The sequence below is a fragment of the Quercus suber genome, unplaced genomic scaffold (assembly GCF_002906115.3).
Source record: "Quercus suber isolate HL8 unplaced genomic scaffold, Cork oak 2.0 scaffold_525, whole genome shotgun sequence".
Classification (NCBI taxonomy): Eukaryota; Viridiplantae; Streptophyta; class Magnoliopsida; order Fagales; family Fagaceae; genus Quercus; species Quercus suber.
In genome coordinates, this window is record NW_027069974.1 from 123,769 (window position 1) to 144,804 (window position 21,036).

Consider the following 21,036-nt stretch of genomic DNA (forward strand, 5'->3'; position numbering starts at 1 on the left):
CTCTATTCTTGTCTGCATGCTTGACAACTCGATTGACCAAACTTCATCTTCAGTTGACCCAATTCTTTAGAATCAACAACTTCAACTTTCAGCTCGTTCCTTCTTGAAAACCCAATTAAACAACCATAACTCAATTGACTTACATGAAAAACAATTTGCAATTACCACAAAAATTTTAACACACAATCTACCAATACTTAAATGATCCTAACAATTATTATTAATAACCAAGAACTTTCTACCCTTTTTTTATTTAATTCAATAGTTAAGAAATATAGATTTGAACTTTGAATGCTTTGATGGATACATCAGGCTATACCAACCAATTGATTGAGGTACTTAAAAAAATTATATCGCAATCAACGTTTCTTTTCAAAAAAGGTCATTCAAAATTAAAACATTACATGAAGTGAGATACATCATCATTGCTAAAGAATTTTTTTTTTTTTTTAAGGATAAACGGCAGATCGACATTGCTAAAGAAAAGTTAAAGATACAGGGAGTTTTTGGACTTGCCACCCAATCTTTGTTCGAAATTCTTCTAGCCACACAACTAAAGCCAGACATGATTTACGCATTTGATGTCAGTTTGTTTTTTTTTTTTTTTTTTTTTTTTTTTTTCATGTCAGCATTATTTGCGCATGTGATGCCGATAGTCGGTTGACCCTAAAGCCACCTTTTTGGATTATTAACTATGATAACGATTTGACACTAAGAACAAGGGATTTATATTAGTTTATTGATGAGAATCAAGATTAATTGATTGAGAACTTGAACTAAAATTGCATTAAAATTAAGAATTAAAGCTAGAATTACAAAGAAACTAGAGAAACAAGTTTCTGTCCAACTCTGAAACTAAATTATATTTACATCAAAAACTAATTGTACTCTTACATAGTAAGTCTATTTATAATCTTTAACTATTAGGAAATAAAGTAGCTAATAGTTACATAAGTTAAAACTGTAATTAACGAGGATACACAGCAAGTATGAGAAGTCAAAATAAGGGGCTGCTAACTACCCTAAGAGGTCAAAAAGAGTGGCTGACTGTTTGGCTTGTAGATGATGGCTAGTTGTCAATCCTAATGGTAGGGGGGGGGGGGGTGGGAATATTGGCTGGCCTAAGGATAGAGGGTGGCTGCATCAGTTATTTTCTCGTGTACCACATGCATCAAATAAGTATTTATAATCAATGTTCAATTATTTGACACTATATGCAATTTTAAACTCTCTCATGTGATCAACTTGATTTCCTCACGTGATTCCACCATTGGAGCAACTCGAATCTGTATTATATATATACACCAGATCGAGTTATTGATTTAGTAGGCTAAAGCCAGTATTTTTTTGCAACTTACTAAAATTCGAAAATTTTTATTGGGTGTTTTAAGAGTACAGTTACATGATATCCCATTTTTGCTTTCATATTTACTGTGAACTCTATCAATCATGCCTGATCGAGAAGCAAAACCGGCCCACCTCACAGCGTGTCACAATTATTTCTACAGTGGGTTTTTTCTTTAATCAATAGTCATTTCCGCTTCTTTCTCAAAAAAAAAAAAAAAATAGTCATTTCCGCTTTCTCTCTCCATTTCTGCACCACTTCTTTTCTTTGTTCTTTTACAATTCAGTTGAGTTTTTTTTTTTGGGTTGGACACTCCACGTGAACAATACACTTTCCTACCCCACCTGCACTATTACTATTGATGCATCCATATCATGAAGGCATCGCACGCAGAATATCTACCTTTGTATGTAACGTTAAGGCCGTTTGGAATGGTAGTTTGATAAAATGTTTTTAGTTTTTAAATAATATTACACATATTTTTACATATTTTTTATTTACATATATTTTTAAAAATATAAATAATATTTATAAACACCATTACTAAACGACCCTAATTATTTCAATTTTTTTGGTTACCCTACAGTGACAGAGTGACCTATCCAATTCTTATTACACAATGTTTGTTGCACACAATCTTAAAAATCGTGTAAAAATACGGTCTCAACTTATTTACATACTTCGTAGACACTCGTGTGTAATAAATAGTGCTTATCCAATTTGTGACTTCTCTACTCATAACCACAAAAACCGAGTAGTGTTCTTGAAGGAAATCCAAAAGATTCCATGGATTTGAATTCCTCTCTTTCTTCTAACACCATTTCTGTCGTCTCAACTTTGACTAAGCCCACTGAGGATGCCAAATCTTCTCCTACTTCTTCTGATGAGGTGCACAAGCCCATTTGCTACTGGCCAGGAGTGTACCATTCACCAGTGACAGATGCATTGTGNGGGGGGGGGTTCAAATATTTTTTTTTTTTCATATAACCTTTAAATATTTATAAAATATACCTATATTGTAAAAAAAAAAAAAAAAAAAAAAGGGGCCAAAGTCCCCCAAGCATGCATGTGGCTCTACCACTGTTTATAGTAAAGTTTAGAGTAATATAAATTTGACACGGCGTTATGGTCATGATGGAAAAAATCTCAACAAGATCAATCCCAACAGGTGATATTTAGGTCACCACAATCTAAATAATCCATTAACAAAGATTGAGATTACAAATACAAGTAATGTTACCTAATTTCAAAGTAACTACCCACAATATAACCTACTGACCTACTATCAAAGCCGACCTCCAACCCAATTGGATTACTCTTCTTAGTAGACTTCTTCGATATGCACGAACCTCCAATCCATGGTTGACTTCTCCAAATCAATTCTTGATTAATGTAGCTTAACTTTTCAGCTCCTTCACTTGAAACTCCTCAAAAAAAAGTTAAATATTTTTCAAGAATATAAAATATGATTATGTTCTTATATTAGTGAAAATAATTAAATATTTTTCAATTAACTCAAGAAACTGTTTCATAATATTCTTAATTTTATCTCTTTCTATTGACATATAATATAATTAAAGTCAATTCCTCAAATATTATAACCCCAACCTTTGTCGAATGTGTCATAATAGTCTCTACCGTTTTAAATGTGTCATTTTAGCCTCTACATTTTGGTATTGTCAATATAGTTCTTATCATTGAGTGTAGATGATAAAAGTTAACATAACTAATGATGATAATAAATTTTTTTTTTAAAATTATGCCAAATGATACTTTTCCGTGGAAGCCCATGTGGTCTTAAAAAATTGCCGTTTGGTATGGCATTTTAAGCAACATTTTTCAGCTTTTAAACAATATTACACGTATTTTCACATACTTTTTCACCCACACTTATTTCTAAAAAATACAAACAATGTTACTAGAATAATGTTACCAAACGGCTCATAAAAATCTCTATTCTGAAATATTTTCCTCAGCGTGGCCCAAATCCAACTCTCCTATTTCTCAATTAGGCTCATTGATTCTGAAACTCAACCAGCCTGTTCATAACTATGTTTGTTTTTTTAAACAAAAATCTATTTCTAAACCTTACAGCTTTCTCTAACAAAAACTCAAATCTCCTTTTTTTTCTTTTTTCTTTTTTGTTAATTGTGGCACTTCCGAAGTGCCACTTAAAATATTTCGCACATTCCGTAATTTAGTCTGAATCGGATGAAGACCAATATAAGTTTGTGTTATAAAATTTACAAAAGTAAGCATTGAGTGAGATCAACGAAAAAGAAAATGAGAGAGGAATGAAAGTCGAGAGAGTGATGCAGTTAATTTTTTGTTCTGATAATATTGGCGGTGGTTGGTGCAGTGCTACTCACAATAAAGAAGAAAACAAAGCACTCCAATGAGTTATGAGCAGCTTCGGTGCCACTGTCAAATCTCTTCTCTATTTTAGTTGTTCATTTCTCCCGTTCTCCGCCCTTTTCGTCTTCCTCACTTTTGGATATTGCTCAATATTTTCTATTGGTCATGTTGCTGTGATTGCTAGTGTTTTCTATTGGTCATGTACGTTGAAAATATTTTTACAACAAATTAAGGTGACAGGTTATTACTAATGGTTGAAAATGTGATATTAGTGGTGGACAAAATTGTAACAAATAATAATCTATTACTTAAAATTTGTTGTGAAACTGTTGTAAATGTACTATTCATTTACCTTTTTTTTTAAAATAATAATAATTATGGTCAAGTGGTAGTCCATGGGAAATCTAATGGAATAAAAAAAATTCATTTTCTCTGATTATTGTTAACCATGTTAGCTTTTTTCATCACAATTAACTAGTTATTGAAAGTTCATGTTTAGACACCTGGTACAGGTTTTTAAAGATTTTAATCCAGATTAACGAAACGAAGTGATTAACTAAATCCAAATTAAATTGCAATATATAACCACTTACAAAACTTCCTGTTATGCGATGTACATGTACTTGAGTGTCCAGCTCCTACTAGCAACAAACCACATTAGTTGTTTCTCTTCTTGGTCTCCAAACACAAGTCAAGTACGCCAAGCACAAGTCCAATCTCTCAAATACTTCAAGGCCTCTTGAAGGTTTCTAATGTATTTGTGGTTTTCCAACAACCCAAATCACTCAAGGCTACGCTCAATATTTTGGTGAAATTCTCCTCTCAAAGATGGTCAATGGGAGAGGGGATACGAGAACTTCCCTTTAAAAGGTACACTAGCCTCCTACCTTCGTTTTGGATCGATTAAGATTTTATTTTCGTGCATATAAGGGTTATAAATCAAAGGTTGGATGGCTGCACTCAAATTTCAAAACTAATATGAAACCTCTTTTGGGCAAGAGTGGACTAAGGAGTGAATTGCTCTATGGCTCTATTCTTGTCTGCATGCTTGACAACTCGATTGACCAAACTTCATCTTCAGTTGACCCAATTCTTTAGAATCAACAACTTCAACTTTCAGCTCGTTCCTTCTTGAAAACCCAATTAAACAACCATAACTCAATTGACTTACATGAAAAACAATTTGCAATTACCACAAAAATTTTAACACACAATCTACCAATACTTAAATGATCCTAACAATTATTATTAATAACCAAGAACTTTCTACCCTTTTTTTATTTAATTCAATAGTTAAGAAATATAGATTTGAACTTTGAATGCTTTGATGGATACATCAGGCTATACCAACCAATTGATTGAGGTACTTAAAAAAATTATATCGCAATCAACGTTTCTTTTCAAAAAAGGTCATTCAAAATTAAAACATTACATGAAGTGAGATACATCATCATTGCTAAAGAATTTTTTTTTTTTTTTAAGGATAAACGGCAGATCGACATTGCTAAAGAAAAGTTAAAGATACAGGGAGTTTTTGGACTTGCCACCCAATCTTTGTTCGAAATTCTTCTAGCCACACAACTAAAGCCAGACATGATTTACGCATTTGATGTCAGTTTGTTTTTTTTTTTTTTTTTTTTTTTTTTTTTCATGTCAGCATTATTTGCGCATGTGATGCCGATAGTCGGTTGACCCTAAAGCCACCTTTTTATTGATTATAACTATGATAACGATTTGACACTAAGAACAAGGGATTTATATTAGTTTATTGATGAGAATCAAGATTAATTGATTGAGAACTTGAACTAAAATTGCATTAAAATTAAGAATTAAAGCTAGAATTACAAAGAAACTAGAGAAACAAGTTTCTGTCCAACTCTGAAACTAAATTATATTTACATCAAAAACTAATTGTACTCTTACATAGTAAGTCTATTTATAATCTTTAACTATTAGGAAATAAAGTAGCTAATAGTTACATAAGTTAAAACTGTAATTAACGAGGATACACAGCAAGTATGAGAAGTCAAAATAAGGGGGCTGCTAACTACCCTAAGAGGTCAAAAAGAGTGGCTGACTGTTTGGCTTGTAGATGATGGCTAGTTGTCAATCCTAATGGTAGGGGGGGGGGGGTGGGGAATATTGGCTGGCCTAAGGATAGAGGGTGGCTGCATCAGTTATTTTCTCGTGTACCACATGCATCAAATAAGTATTTATAATCAATGTTCAATTATTTGACACTATATGCAATTTTAAACTCTCTCATGTGATCAACTTGATTTCCTCACGTGATTCCACCATTGGAGCAACTCGAATCTGTATTATATATATACACCAGATCGAGTTATTGATTTAGTAGGCTAAAGCCAGTATTTTTTTGCAACTTACTAAAATTCGAAAATTTTTATTGGGTGTTTTAAGAGTACAGTTACATGATATCCCATTTTTGCTTTCATATTTACTGTGAACTCTATCAATCATGCCTGATCGAGAAGCAAAACCGGCCCACCTCACAGCGTGTCACAATTATTTCTACAGTGGGTTTTTTCTTTAATCAATAGTCATTTCCGCTTCTTTCTCAAAAAAAAAAAAAAAATAGTCATTTCCGCTTTCTCTCTCCATTTCTGCACCACTTCTTTTCTTTGTTCTTTTACAATTCAGTTGAGTTTTTTTTTTTGGTTGGACACTCCACGTGAACAATACACTTTCCTACCCCACCTGCACTATTACTATTGATGCATCCATATCATGAAGGCATCGCACGCAGAATATCTACCTTTGTATGTAACGTTAAGGCCGTTTGGAATGGTAGTTTGATAAAATGTTTTTAGTTTTTAAATAATATTACACATATTTTTACATATTTTTTATTTACATATATTTTTAAAAAATATAATAATATTTATAAAACACCATTACTAAACGACCCTAATTATTTCAATTTTTTTGGTTACCCTACAGTGACAGAGTGACCTATCCAATTCTTATTACACAATGTTTGTTGCACACAATCTTAAAAATCGTGTAAAAATACGGTCTCAACTTATTTACATACTTCGTAGACACTCGTGTGTAATAAATAGTGCTTATCCAATTTGTGACTTCTCTACTCATAACCACAAAAACCGAGTAGTGTTCTTGAAGGAACCATTCACCAGTGACAGATGCATTGTGGAACGAGAGGGTGAGCATCAATGAGAGGCTATTTGACATACCAGACGATGCCCCTCCTCCTACTGAATTGCTCACAAGAACTCCCTCAGAGAGTCGCACCACCATTGTCTATGCTTTCTCCTCCGACTCCACCTTGAGAGAGCAGTATAAGGATCCATGGAATGAGTTCAGAATTGGAAAGTTGCTCGAAGACCTTGATGCCTTGGCTTGCACCGTCACTTTCAAGGTCTCTCTCTCTCTCAACATTTTACCACTAGTTTGTTTACGGGAATTTAAAACTTTGGTAGTACATTGCTTCAAATTTACTTCTCTCAAATGAGATGTTGTTGGGTTAAAGTGATAATCCAGTACTGATAACATCTTTGTGGTCACCCCAAAAAAAAAAAAACAAAGTTGTTGCTATCACTTTTAAGTTAAAAGCTGGAAACCTGTAATGAATTGAATAACGTGTCATATATGTAGCTGTCAAGGTCCGTACTTCTCTTAATATTTTACCACTAGTTTACTGAAATTTTACACTTGGGCAATTCTTGAAATTTACTTTCTCTCACGTGTACGTGGTTGATCATTTGCATGTTAAAAGCTGGAAATTTGTAATGAATTTTAATTTCCTTTAGTGATTTATTTGTTTGGTTTGGTGTGGGATTAGCATTGTTCTGATGATGATATCACGACAAGGCCTCTCATGCTGGTCACAGCTTCTGTGGACAGGATTGTGTTGAAGAAGCCGATAAGTGTTGACAAAGATCTTAAAATAAGTGGTTCTATCATATGGGTTGGCCGCTCCTCAATTGAGATTCAAATGGAAGTCATAACTGAAGGTAATGCAATATGGAAAATGAGTAGAGTATAGTTTGAGTCTTTGAGATCTACAGTTATAATTTTTAAATAGACTTTATTATGTTTATGTTTAAATATTACTTAAATAAAATTTAGGTAATATTCTATATTAAATTTTTTTGTAATTTAAAATCCATCATTCTTACTTTTAAATTACTAATTCACTTAATGAAGATTGATCAGTTGCATATTTATTTATCTATAATTTTCTTTGGGAAAATGGTAAAAATATTGTTACAAATTTTATTTGAATTATTTTTTATAATTGATAATATATTAATTTGTAAGATCTATATTTTTGGGGCTTTCTTAAAAGGGGAGGAAAAAAATGTACAACTTATATATTTGGCAAAAAAAAACAAAAACACACACTTTCCCCTTTTTTGTATGGGTTAGTTTACAATTCTCATCACCCTAAACTATAAAATCAAATAGTAATGCTAAAATATATATATATATATATATACCACTACTCTGTTACAGAATCTTTTTATTCATGAAAAATTTCAAAATGAAATTATTAAAGTACTCTTGAGGGGGCAAATGCAAAAGATCCAATATAGGGACAAAATTAACTCAAAAAATGTTTATTAATAGAAGAAAAATTACTTAATTTATTAAAATAAATATTTTATTAACATAAAAAAAAATATATATATATATATATAAAATTAAGTTGACTATAAATATATATATATATATATAAAATAAAATAATAATTTGAAATAATCAATAAATAAATAATTATTAATATATGAAACTAAAAGATTAAGATAAATATAAGATATTCCAAAAAAATCATTTGAATACTTAAAAATTAAAATAAGAAAAGCTAAATTTTAAGAAATAAAAAGATGAAGGAGTTGGGGGAAAAATCCTAAATTTTAGGAGTTCTCTTTTTGAATCCAAAATGAAATTTGTTATTTAACATTTATAATCCAACTCCTAATAACAAAAATAAAGTCTTAAATAATAAAATTAAAGAAAAATTAGGCACGAAACTTAAACTTACACAAGTCCATCCCATAATTCGTGCTCCCAAACATCCTTTCAGATTTTCAAATTTTCATACGTACAGAATACATTTAACTGTTTACCACGTACATAACATGGCCTAACGCCTAGCACCAGGGAAGAAACCAAAATTTTAATTTAGTGGGGGTGAGCCCCCGTGGCATGATCCATAGAAATTTAAAATTCAAGAATGATAAATATGCTAAAATTGAAGTCTATATATTAAATAAAAAATATTTAAAAAAAAAAACATTATTCATTCAGTGTTAGATAAAGAAATGGTGTAGGGAGGCTGTTGAGGAGGTAACAGGGCTATTTAGGAGGAGTATTGTTGTTTAGAATGATGTAAAAACTGTAATTTAAAAACTGTTGTAAAAATACGTATTTAAAATACTCATAATATAAAAAATGTGTTTTGCTCCATGTTATAAATAACATATTTTAAAATATGAAAAAATATAATTGTGTGTTTAGTATTTGTGTTTTTTTTTTTTTTTTAATAGTAATGAAAATAACGCCCTATTTTATTTAAGGAAGGAGAAAAACAAAGAAAAAAAATAAGAAAAAAAAGGATAAAGTGGTGGGCCCTAAGAGAAAAAGAAAGATAAAAAAAAAAAGTAGTCTTATCCATGGGTCCCACAATTTTTCAACTTATTTACACAAAAGATCACTTGACAAAATTACTTGAAAACTAAAAACTGGTGTGGTGAATTTTCAAAATACATGTTTTAAACATCATAAATTGAGAACTGTAACTCAGACACTCTTGATAAAAAACTCATACCAAACACAACTTTTTTTTGGGGCCCACAATTTTTAATGTTTAAATACTGTCATTTGAGCATACCAAACTAGTTTTTAAGCCTACAAAGAGAGCGGCATTTCAGTTGGTCTAAGTAGGCCTAGTGGGCTCCAAGTTAGTGGGTGTCACGTGAATTCTAAGGGTCTGTTTGAGATCCGCTTATTTTACTGAAACTGAAAATTTTTTGTTGAAAGTACTATAGATAAAGATAAAAATTATCTAAAATAGTACAGTGAAACCCATAAATAGTACCAAAAAATGCAATGGGACCTATGAATAGTAGCAAAAATAAGCTGAATAGTAAAATAAGCTGGTTTTTTAATTTTTGTCAAACGCACACTAAGTCAGTGGGTGTCATGTGAATATCATGTATGCATGTTTTCCATCTAAGTGTGTGTTTGGTTCTGGCTTTAAAAACTAACTTATTTTATTATTTAACTTATTTTCACTTCTATTCATAGGCTCTACGCACTTTTTGGTACTATTCATGGGTCTCACCATACTATATCAATTGATTTTTATTTTTATTTACAGTACTTTTAACAAAATGTTTCCAGTTTCAGCAAAATAAACAGATCCCAAACAAACTCTAAGTTTTACAACGCTTTCAATTTAAGGGGTTGATTGTGTGTTTCAATAGTTCATGGGATAATGTCTAATTTTAGGGTATAATTTAGAGTGGAATAGTGTAATTTTTCTCATTTATTTAATTAAAAAAAATCACTTATTGTCCCCTACATTTTGGAGCTTTAATTAGTTTTTCCGGTAAAAATATGAATTTTAGGTATTGTAAGGTTGAATTTAATCAACCATTTAATTGGCTTTATTCTATGACCAATTTGCTTCTAATTTAGCACTTAGTAACCCTGTATTTAGGTGGGAAAATTGTAAGGGTAGTGTGTGAGAAGATGTGAAGAAAAGCTCAAGAGTGTGCAAGAAAAACAGAGTCTCGCGACTAGGACTCGCGGGTGGTTCGCGACTGGCAAGCCGCGAAAGGCAGTCACGTGAGAGGCACACTGGGAAGCTGAAGGGTCGCGCCAGCTGTCACGCTACAGGACAAAAGTTCCAGTCTGGCCAGGCCGTTTCGTCGCGACTTGATTTTGCGACTTGGCCAAGCCGCGAGATCAAGTTGCCAACTTGCCCTGTTTGGCAAAAACTGACGTTTTGCATTCCCTTCTCACCCTACTATATATACACCCTTATACCCATCATATTGAGAGAGCTTCCAGAGAGAATTTTGTGAGAGAAAACCCTAGAGAAAAACAAGATTGCCTCATCCCCAATCTTTACCTTAGAGTCTCTACAAATTCCTCTACTTTCTCCCTCTCCATTGTTATATCCTTGAGAGGTTCTTAGCCAAATCTTTTTCTCACCATACCCATATCTGTGAGAAAGTTTATTTGGTGCTTTGGGAAGCAGTTAGGAAGGAACCAATCTAATTGGTTGATGCTATGGGCTATAGCGGAATCCGGGAAGCTAAAGAAGAAATAGGTTCGGCGTAACCTCGTTGGAGCAAGAAGCTTGGAGGGTTTAGGTACTTGGGTAGATTAGGCTTGGAGGGTCTTCTGCTGTTCATGTATCCCAACTACATTCTTTAGTAGATTATTTGACCGCTTGGAGGGCGGCAGAGAGGTTTTTCGCCGAGGATTTCGGTTTCCTCTTCGATAACACATCGTGTGTTGTCCGTGTGTTTGCATCTTCCTTCCCTTTATCTTTGCCTTATATTTACTGCTGTGGATGTGTTTATATTTAGCTTAGATTGTTTATCAATTCTGTGTTTAGCTTATATTCATGTTCCGCACGTTAATCGTTTGATATTAAGCTTAAATTGGTAATTTTGTAATTTGGGGTCTAAACGTTCAAGGGTGTTTCATATCCATATTGAACTTTCAGGTATCTTAATACTTTTTATTTTAATTTACCTTGCTGACCATAACTCTCTAACATTCGAATTCTAAATAGAAGTTCTAGTCCTATCTGAAGACAGTAAGATTTAAAGCTTATATAATTATATTATTGTACTCATATGATTAAGTGGGTTGACTAGAGACTTTCATTAATAGAATATTGAGTCTTTTGAGTATTGAGGTACATTGATCTTGATGTATTCTTTTCTTTCTCTTTCAACTTGTTCTTCTTCTTCTTTGGCGCATTGTCACTGTTCAAGGTCTTATATACGCATTTTGATCATGCTATTATTCAGAACCTATGGACAAATTAATCAAATCCTTTTGCAATTAATCCAATCCTTCCCTTCCCTACCAAAACTGTGACTATTTATTGAACGCTAACCCTTCTTTCTAAAGCCCTAAACCATATAGAAATTGTCAATTTCTCCTAACTCTAAACAACATCCTTCACTACATATTTTCAGATATGATGAGCACTGATAATACTTTTCCCCAGCTTTTTTATCTTTAGTTTAATTACATGATTTGAATCATCACAATTTGCTCCATTAACATAGCTAGTCTTAGTGATCTATCATAAAACTTCAATCCATTTATCTTTAATATGTCAACAATAAGAATACTACAGCAGTACATTCTCCCTAAACTGACCTATCTCAATATTTTATCAAAAGTGATCACTTCAAGGTATAACAAGGTCATTGATCTTGATTGCCTTCTTATTTTTACTGTTTTTTTTCTTCAAATAAATGCCATTCCATTTTATCGATCAATTTTGTTCTATTAGGTTTGCTGACCCTTCAGTATATATTCTTTGACATAGTTTGGCATTCTGACTCTGAAACAATGAAATTCATAGGTTGATTACTTTTGTACACTTCTCCTTAACCAGCATCATGACCTATGCAAACAATACAATCCAAGAATGAAGGATGAAAAGGGGGAGTAAAATAATTCCAATCTGCAGAATAAGGATGGTACTCACAACTGATGTCTATCCTATTTCTACAATAGAGGAGTGATCTTACCTAGGGAAAAAAAAACATTAATGTAGTTGACCCCCAATTATTCGAGGATTAAGGCTGACCTAAGTTGAGTAGTTATGAAATCACTTTACATTTCCTCAATCATTTACAAGAAATTATGCTTTCCTTATATGTTTCAATAATCTTGGAATTCAACTCCTCCTCATATGCATACTAACTTAACTCCTAAGAAACCATGCATAAAGCATGAATCCTTCTTCGAACAAATGAGAACATTGTTCTGCCCAGACAATTGTAGACCTATTTGCACAAAGTTGACCATCATCTGATCTACTACATATTTGTCAGGTGAGGGCCCTGATGATTCAGACTCAGTAGCTCTGACTGCAAACTTCATCTTTGTGGCTCGTGACTACAAAACTAGCAAAGCTGCTCAAGTGAACCGGCTCACACCAGAAACTGAACAGGAAAAGTTCCTTTATGATGGAGCAGAAGCAAGAGATAAAGCGAGAAGAATGAAGAGGGGAGAAGATAAAAAGCAAAGTGATAAATCAGAGGTGAATAGATTAGAAGCTTTGTTGTCTGAAGGCAGGATTTTCTGTGACATGCCAGCCTTGGCCGACAGAGACAGCATTCTTCTTAGGGATACTCAACTCGAAAATGCTTTGATATGCCATCCACAACAGAGAAACCTCCATGGACGAATCTTTGGAGGGTTTTTGATGCACAAAGCATTTGAATTGGCTTTTTCAACGGCTTATGCCTTTGCTGGAATAGTTCCTTCCTTCCTGGAAGTCGATCATGTTGATTTCTATAAACCTGTGAGTTCCATCATCCTTTCTTTTGAGACAACATTTCTCCCCCTTTCTAATTTCATATGTGTGGTTTAGTTTAGGATGCTTATCCTAATAGTCAGGACATATACAAGAGAAGCCCCACAAAAAATTAAAATACTAACTCCTGAAATGGAGAGTGTAAAGAAAGCCTATGAAAGATGAACATGTAGTATATATCAAGAAGCCATTTAATTAAAAGGATGAACAGAATCTTCATATGAAAGAGAGTTTTGCTTGGGTGCAGCTAATGCTCTCAAATCAAACACATCATGGCACACAAGGGAGTAGCATTCCAAATACACTTCTTTCTTATCTAGGACAATACCCTTTCCAGCAAGTGTACAACTCAGTTACTGTCCTTAGAATCAACCATTACTAGATAAAGATAGAATGGGGGAAAGGGGTACATATGGCCAACCCAATTTAGATGATGAGGAGCCTAGTCCAAATTAATTAGTATTAAGGCTTGCGTTAAGTGTTTCTTGTATTTGCAAATAAATGACGCCCCTTTTTATTTTAAGAACCAAAATTTGTTATATATCAATCATATTGGGGGATTTAGATTGTACTCAAGAGCCCTCCCTGGAAGATTGGTTCTACCTTGCCCAAAATGTATTAGCACTACCATGCTTTGACTACCATTTTGGCATTCAGCCCACATGTGACATGAATAACTTTGTACATCTGGAGAAAATTTATTATATATGTTTGTCGAACAGGTGGATGTTGGAGATTTCCTACGTTTCAAATCATGTGTTCTTTACACAGAACATGACAATCCTGATCAGCCTCTAATCTATGTTGAAGTTGTTGCTCACGTTACAAGGCCTGAGATGAGGTCTAGTGTGGTAAGTCCTAGCAAACTCCACTTTCAAAGAACAAAAAATTGTATTTGTACTTATATAGGATGATATTATGTCTCTTATATTACCTTAGAGTAATTGTAGAAGGCTTATAATATCCTTTTCTGCACTATCCACATGAATTTGAGCTTCAGTTCATAATGGCTGTCTAAAAATTTCCCTTTATTGATTGCATATCTTTTGTCTGTTCCTGTATAATTTGAAACAGGTGTCAAATACTTTCTATTTTACTTTCACTGTTCGTCCTGAGGCAAAAGCCACAAAGAATGGATTTAGGCTCAGGAACGTTGTTCCAGCAACAGAGGAAGAAGCTCGCCGTGTTCTAGAGCGCATGGATGCTGAGGCCCTGCAGAGATCACAGAGCATATAAACGTACAACAAACCATTCAAGGCAACTAGTAGTAACTATGCCAATTCTGGTTGAAAGTTTTTGAGACTCTAATTATATTAAAGAAAGACCAGAAACGAAAGTAAGATGGAGGGCTTTTTATTGTAAACCAGTGCCAAGTACTTTGTGTAACAGGGCTGTGTGTAATAGGTGGAATATATCTTCCACCATGTTTGTATGTGCTTTGAGCAAGGTCCGTTGGTAAGTGTTTATCTGTTTTGTATTGTTGTAATGGCAAGGTGCCCTGCTGTGTTTGCAGTAGGGCAGTATGTTGTGTTTTGAAGTCTTTCTTCTAGTGTTGATGTTGTTGTAGTGTCCTGTTCTATTTGAAGATTGTTCTTCAAGTTTGTTTTTATTAATAAAATTACTTATTTATCAACAAAAAAAACTTGTAGGTATTTATATATTTTTTCCTTTTTAATATAGCAAAATGAGAGGTATGTAAGTTTAGTACTCCAGTAATATTCTATGAGGTCAATAGACCCGCCCATTCCTGCAGGCAAAATTCATTCTCAAAATAATAGAAAGATGCAAATAAACCGAAGAAACTTACCTCCAAGGTGGTGGAAAAGGAAACAAGAAAAATAACAAGAAAGGGATTAGATCTGGAGAGGCTATATCAGGAGACACTACCTTCATTTGTGCTTGACTACTTCCACATTTACTATGAGTTACAGGAACATTCAGTTGAATTTCCTTCCCCATATAGCCTAAGGAACTACTATATCAACAATCTCACAATTAAATTGCACTATTTCCTCCACTATGCTATCTTAGAATGCAACATGACATCATCTGCATCTGCCTTGGTTGAGTTACCACTATTCTCAATCAAACCTGAAGCTGCCACGTCAATCAATCTTTTGTGTTTTATCAACAAGCTACCATTGCTCATCTTCTTCAGGCTTCATTGCACGTTCCTGAATTCTGCCAAAACTGCTACTACTGTCTGTCTCTTATTGCCTTTTGAAGTAGCAAGCCCCAAAACTATGTATTTTGTGCATAAATATGATTTTGATTCGTAGTTCACCCTAAGAGTGTCCCACTCATCATTCTCACACTTAGAGTCAAAGGAATGATTTATTTCCCTCCTCTGATCTCAAAACGGCTTCCTTAAGAAGTTGTTGAGCATCCCTTTCCCTTGCCCTCCCCAAATGACAAGAATACAACACTTGGAAGTATGCCAACCGTGCACACTGTTTGCCACATAGGCATTTTTTGTTAGTAAGTTAATGGCAAAGACCAAATTGAATACAAGTTGAAAATATTAGAGACCAAATTAATTGCTATCAAAATATAAGGACCAAATTAACCGTAACTCCAAAATATAAGGACCAAAATGGTATTTTTGCAAAAACAAAATTAATGTGTAACTCAATATTACGAATACTGAGTTACTTCGAAATTTTTTGTTGGGTCTATAATTCGAATTTAATAGTATCAAGTTATGTTGGAATTTTTAAAAAAGTGAACTCAATTTTAAGAAAATGGAGTTTCATTGAAACTATATCCAAATCAGATATTTCAAAATCAGTGTTTCTGTATCCTTCACTTCAGTTCACAGCTCCTTGGCTATACATCCCTGGATTCGATGTTCCTATCTAGCAATCATCTCTCTATCATCTCAGGTACAAAACCCATATCATAATTTGATGCACAAAGAAAAATTTCTGACGTAAGTGAGGAATAGTTTTAGATATTGCAAAGGTTTATCAGCCAAAATGTATTTTCATATTAGTAGGAAAGTATTTTCATTTGATATGATGTATTGTTTGTGCTTCGGTATTTGGTTGAATGAGAGTTATGTGAGTACATTGGAGGAATATTGGTTGTTTGGTGTTGCAAATATGAAATTCAAAAAATGAAAATTTTACAATTTGCAAGAAGCAATGAACTAAATCTTATTTGGCTGGGATTTTTGTAAATTGTTATTAAGAGTTTAGGAGGGATCTTAGCGAAATGAAGGAACTTATTTTGCTAGTGATTCTTGTTAATTTTCCCTTTAAGGGGCACCGCATTTTTTTTGGAAAAGGAAATGGAAAAATGAAATCGTTTTCCCCCCCTAATCAAAACAAAAACTAGTCGATTTTGACAATATTATGATGAATTGGTGTAATATAATGATAATTATGACGAATTGGTGTAATATAATGATAAATTTGAGGGACGCCAATTTATTTAGGTACTATTGACTTAATTTATTATTGTTGATAATATTAGAAGGCATTTATTAACAAATGGCCTCCTAATGGCAAGAAAAGTGGTCATAGTGAACTCAATTTCACTATGAAAAAGTATGCAATTCTTGATTTTTTTTTTTTTTAAATATGCATCCATAGGTTATGAGACTCGCATATCAAACTTAAATACATTGCATGAGACAGATTCAAGAGATATGTTAACGTTTTCCTAACATCAAATGTTGAAAATAAGAAAGAAACAAAAATTTTAAAAATTAAAATTTGCATTATGTAACTGAAGGTGTATGTAGTAAGCACAAGTTTTTATTTTGCAAAAGTTGAACGTACATAATCACCATTGTTAGATGTAGGGATGATAGGCCCAGTAGAATATATTAGGCCGGAGGCCCAATCCAAGGACATGAAGTATTCCGAGGAGGGGTGAACATTATCAAAGGAGTCCATATTAGTGAATGAATAGGTTAGTTTTGATCATAAAAGTCCATGAAGGTGATCCGAGAATGAATGCCTCCACGGCTGATCAGAGCCGAGGTCCAAAGGGGTGGTCTACCATCCAAGTCAGCATTCTAGGGGATTCTATTGATATGGATAAGCATCACAGAAGTATAGGATAGAGAGAAGTCCTAAAGTATTTAAAGAGAAAGCTGCTACCACCGCATTGAATGCTCTGTACCTAACCAACTGGCCGCATTAATGTGGAGGTGATACATGAACAATAATTTTCAGCCTTATAACTACTACTAGAGATTTCAGGAAGGTACTGATGGGACAAGGATCAACACCAGTAATCTACTCTACACGTGGAGGGTAGAGATGACAGAAGGAAGAAAGTATAAAACAAATAGAAGACCCTGAAGGAAAAGGATTGAGAAATTGAGAGAAAAACACTGTATCAATCAAGAGTTGAACTTGTAATCAAACTTGAAAGGAAATATATAAGAATTGATCTCCTCAGATTGTGCCGATGGCGATTTTCTTTAGATTAAACCAGTCTATCTTCATTTTCTTGTCATCTGAATCCACTTTACTTGTTGTCTGACTCATTAAAGCCCAGTTTTCCAACCCACTCTCTACAAATTCATTGTATGGGCTTTTTGGGCCTAAGTTCATCCATCATTTGGGCTTGGGAGCCAAATTGTGTCCTTATATTAGACATTAAAAACAATGTCTAGACATTAACAACAATGTCTAATCTTTGTAGGTAGAAATTAACAACGTCTAATCATGTATTAATTGGTGCATTACTTATTTAATCGTCGGTTGAACTGCAAGGTTAAATAAAAAATTAAATAGATATAAAAATAAATTTGAAAAATCATAAATAAATATGAAAATTGAATCAATAGGTATGTCTAAATTACTAATCAAAACTAAGTCTAAAAAAAAAAAAGCCATATAATATAATTCAAACAAGCCATATAACTCACATCACTAGAAAACATAAAATAAAAGGATGTCATAGAATTGTAGCCAAGTCTTTGCTAAATAAAATTTTATTACATTACATGTCTTAAAATTATTGGAAGAAAAGAATATATCAAACTACAAAGTCATATTCTATGCATATTTCATATCTCACTAGTAGCTCTAATCCCATGGATTACAATATGAGCTAAAATATAAAACTATATCTCTGTTGATCAGTCCAGCATCAACCTCATTATAAAATCATTTGTTTTCATTATGCTCCAATTTTTTTTGTTCTTTAAAAGGCATTACAATGGACCTAAAAAAGTAATTTTTTTCAAATTTACAAAAGTAGTTGGTTGAAAACAACCGGTCCAAGTTGCACAGGTTGCTGAAAGCCCGCTAGGTTTTGATGAGTTTTGTTAGTTCAAGTGCATATACTAGTTCACTGGATTAGTAGATTATTAGTCAGACCAGTTAGGCCGGTCCAAGTTTCATAACTATAAAAATTCAATTGATTTTGAATATGACATTCATCCTCAAGTTTAATTTCTCTGATAACAAATGTTTTTTTTTTTTTTTTTATTTAAAGAAAGAAACCAATTTAATAGGACATGCAATAATTAAAAAAGAAAAAAAAAACACTTTTTTTAAGATGTATAACAAATAATTGCATGTACAAATTAGTTGAATTAATTACATAAGTATATATATATATATATATGAATACAAATGAGTATATATATATATATATATATTTTTTTTTTTTTTTTTTGAGAATCAGATACGAAATTTTATTTAAGGCAAATCAAACTGAAAAACATCCTCCAAGTCACGTGGTAGATCTTCTAACCACACATCAAAATCTGCAGATACAACTGCACTACGGGACAGGGCATGTGCAAGCTTATTGCCCTCCCTCTTGACATGACAAAAACTGCAATTAAAATTAGCTACTAAACAATGAATATCAGCAATGACATTTCCAAACAAAGTCCTTGAAGGCTTGGCAGCAACAAGGGCTTAGATAACCTTCAAGGAATCACCCTCCACCTCCACGGCTTGAAGACACAGCTCCTGGGCAAATACAATAGCTCTACGGGCAGCCAAAGCTTCCACCATGTCCATGGACACCGGATGCCTAACTTTATGGCTCAACACACCAATAACTAACCCCGTTGAATCCCTGATGACCACCCCAAGACCTGAACATGCCTGATCTTCAAAGAATGCTCCATCAAAATTGACTTTGAACAAACCAGATGCAAGAGGTTTCCATTGAATATCCCCACTACCAACAGCCAACCTAGGAATCTTTCTATGCACATCATGGAACTCCTTCAGTAGCTCAGAGGCCCGAATGCACACCTAATCAGCACCCACACCTTCTGTCTCTCCCTAATCTGATTTCGACGCTCCCAAATACTCCATGCAACCATGGAAAAACACTCCACCAGCTTTGATGAAACTTTCCTATAAAGATAACAAAAAAAATATTCAAACTTGGAGAACCTCTTAGAATGCAAAAAGGAGAAACTCTGATCCGACATCCAAATGGACTTAACTGAATCGCAAAACCACAGCGCATGAATACTATCTTCAGCTAAATCATGGCACTGCTCGCACATACCATCAACCACCACTTGCCACTTACACAAATTGATCTTGGTAGGCAGCACCTCTCGGACTACTCTCCACAAAAAAAATGTCCAACTTTCTGTTAGGACATATGTGATTCACTTGTTAAGAACATATGTTACTATTTTATGTAATTAGCTAATCCTTTGACAAAACACACTTTACTTGTATTTGGGTAGATCTAGGATGTATTTAATACTTTAAGAAACTGTGTTTCAAAATCCAGTGTTGAAGAAATGCAAGTTTGTCCAAGATTCAAGTTGAAGAAGTGCCTGTCATTAAAGCTCGACAGCTAGCTCGACAACTAGTCATCTATCGAGCTTAAGAAGCTGTTCCAGCCCTGTGGCTCGACAGCATCTCGACAGCTAGGTATCTGTCGATGTTTATGAAAACAGAATTTCAGATCTATTTTGACTCTAATCCGTGATTATGTGTTTGGGCTTTCTTTTCTCACAACCCTTGAAATATAAAAGGATTATTTTAAGGGCCGTCAAAGATGACACAAGTTGCACAAGTGTTGAGCAAAATTTGTTCAAGCAAATTGTGACCGGAAATAGAGTTTTGCCCTAGTTCATCATTCTTGTGAAAAAGTTGCTGTGTTTGTGCACCATCAGGTTTTGTAACCAAGCATCTTCTTGATCTTCATCATGGATGAACTGAAGCACTTTGCAGCTAACAACCTTCTCTAGTTGGTGATTGAGATTGCGTACTGGGATCCACGCAATTGGTTAGTCACATACTAGGAGCCGTGCATCAAAAGGAGAAATTGTCACTACAAAACAAGTCCAATTGGGTATTGGGATAAGAGTTCAATTGTAGGTTGGTATAAGGTACTGGGATTCCTTTACTTGTAACCGCTTGTTGTGATAATAGTGGAATTTCGAGAGTGGTGACCTTAAAATTACCCGGTGGGTTTTTGTCGTGCATGTTTTCCCCATTCGTAAAAAAATCACCGTGTCAATTTATTTTCCGCTGCATACTTAGTTTAATTGGTGATTGGTTTGTGCTATCACGCGTTTGCATGTTAATTTGACTAATTAATAAACTTAGCTAATTAATCAATTAATTCATCATAAGGGGTCAATTCGTTTTTGGCCTATCACTTTCTAAGGCACCCTAAGTTTCCAAATGCCCTTCCATGGTCCTTTACCCAACTCCAAAGACGATGGACTAGGCAAGTGCTGTCTATTAAGCTCAACAAACAGTCTATATGCACTCCACACCGAATAAACACCATTAGAGGATAAAGGCTAGACAAGTGTATCCAAATCCACAAA

At 33.7% G+C, this 21,036-nt stretch overlaps 1 protein-coding gene across 1 annotated transcript; it reads left to right on the forward strand.

Annotated features, from left to right (window-relative positions):
- The first annotated feature begins 1,922 nt into the window (after positions 1-1,922).
- On the forward strand, positions 1,923-14,895 carry LOC111984788 (acyl-coenzyme A thioesterase 2, chloroplastic). Its single transcript, XM_065763802.1, has 6 exons — positions 1,923-2,265; positions 6,845-7,100; positions 7,524-7,695; positions 12,775-13,247; positions 13,982-14,110; positions 14,334-14,895. Exons 1-6 carry the CDS (start codon positions 2,132-2,134, stop codon positions 14,493-14,495), a joined length of 1,326 nt encoding a protein of 441 aa, XP_065619874.1. The 5' UTR covers positions 1,923-2,131; the 3' UTR covers positions 14,496-14,895.
- The last annotated feature ends 6,141 nt before the right edge of the window (positions 14,896-21,036 follow it).

Excerpts from the sequence above, each read along its gene's own strand:
- LOC111984788 (XM_065763802.1), top strand. The coding sequence starts at position 2,132 with ATGGATTTGAATTCCTCTCTTTCTTCTAACACCATTTCTGTCGTCTCA. Across the intron at positions 13,248-13,981 it reads ATGTTGATTTCTATAAACCT|GTGGATGTTGGAGATTTCCT; the intron begins GTGAGTTCCATC and ends TTTGTCGAACAG. Across the intron at positions 14,111-14,333 it reads CTGAGATGAGGTCTAGTGTG|GTGTCAAATACTTTCTATTT; the intron begins GTAAGTCCTAGC and ends AATTTGAAACAG.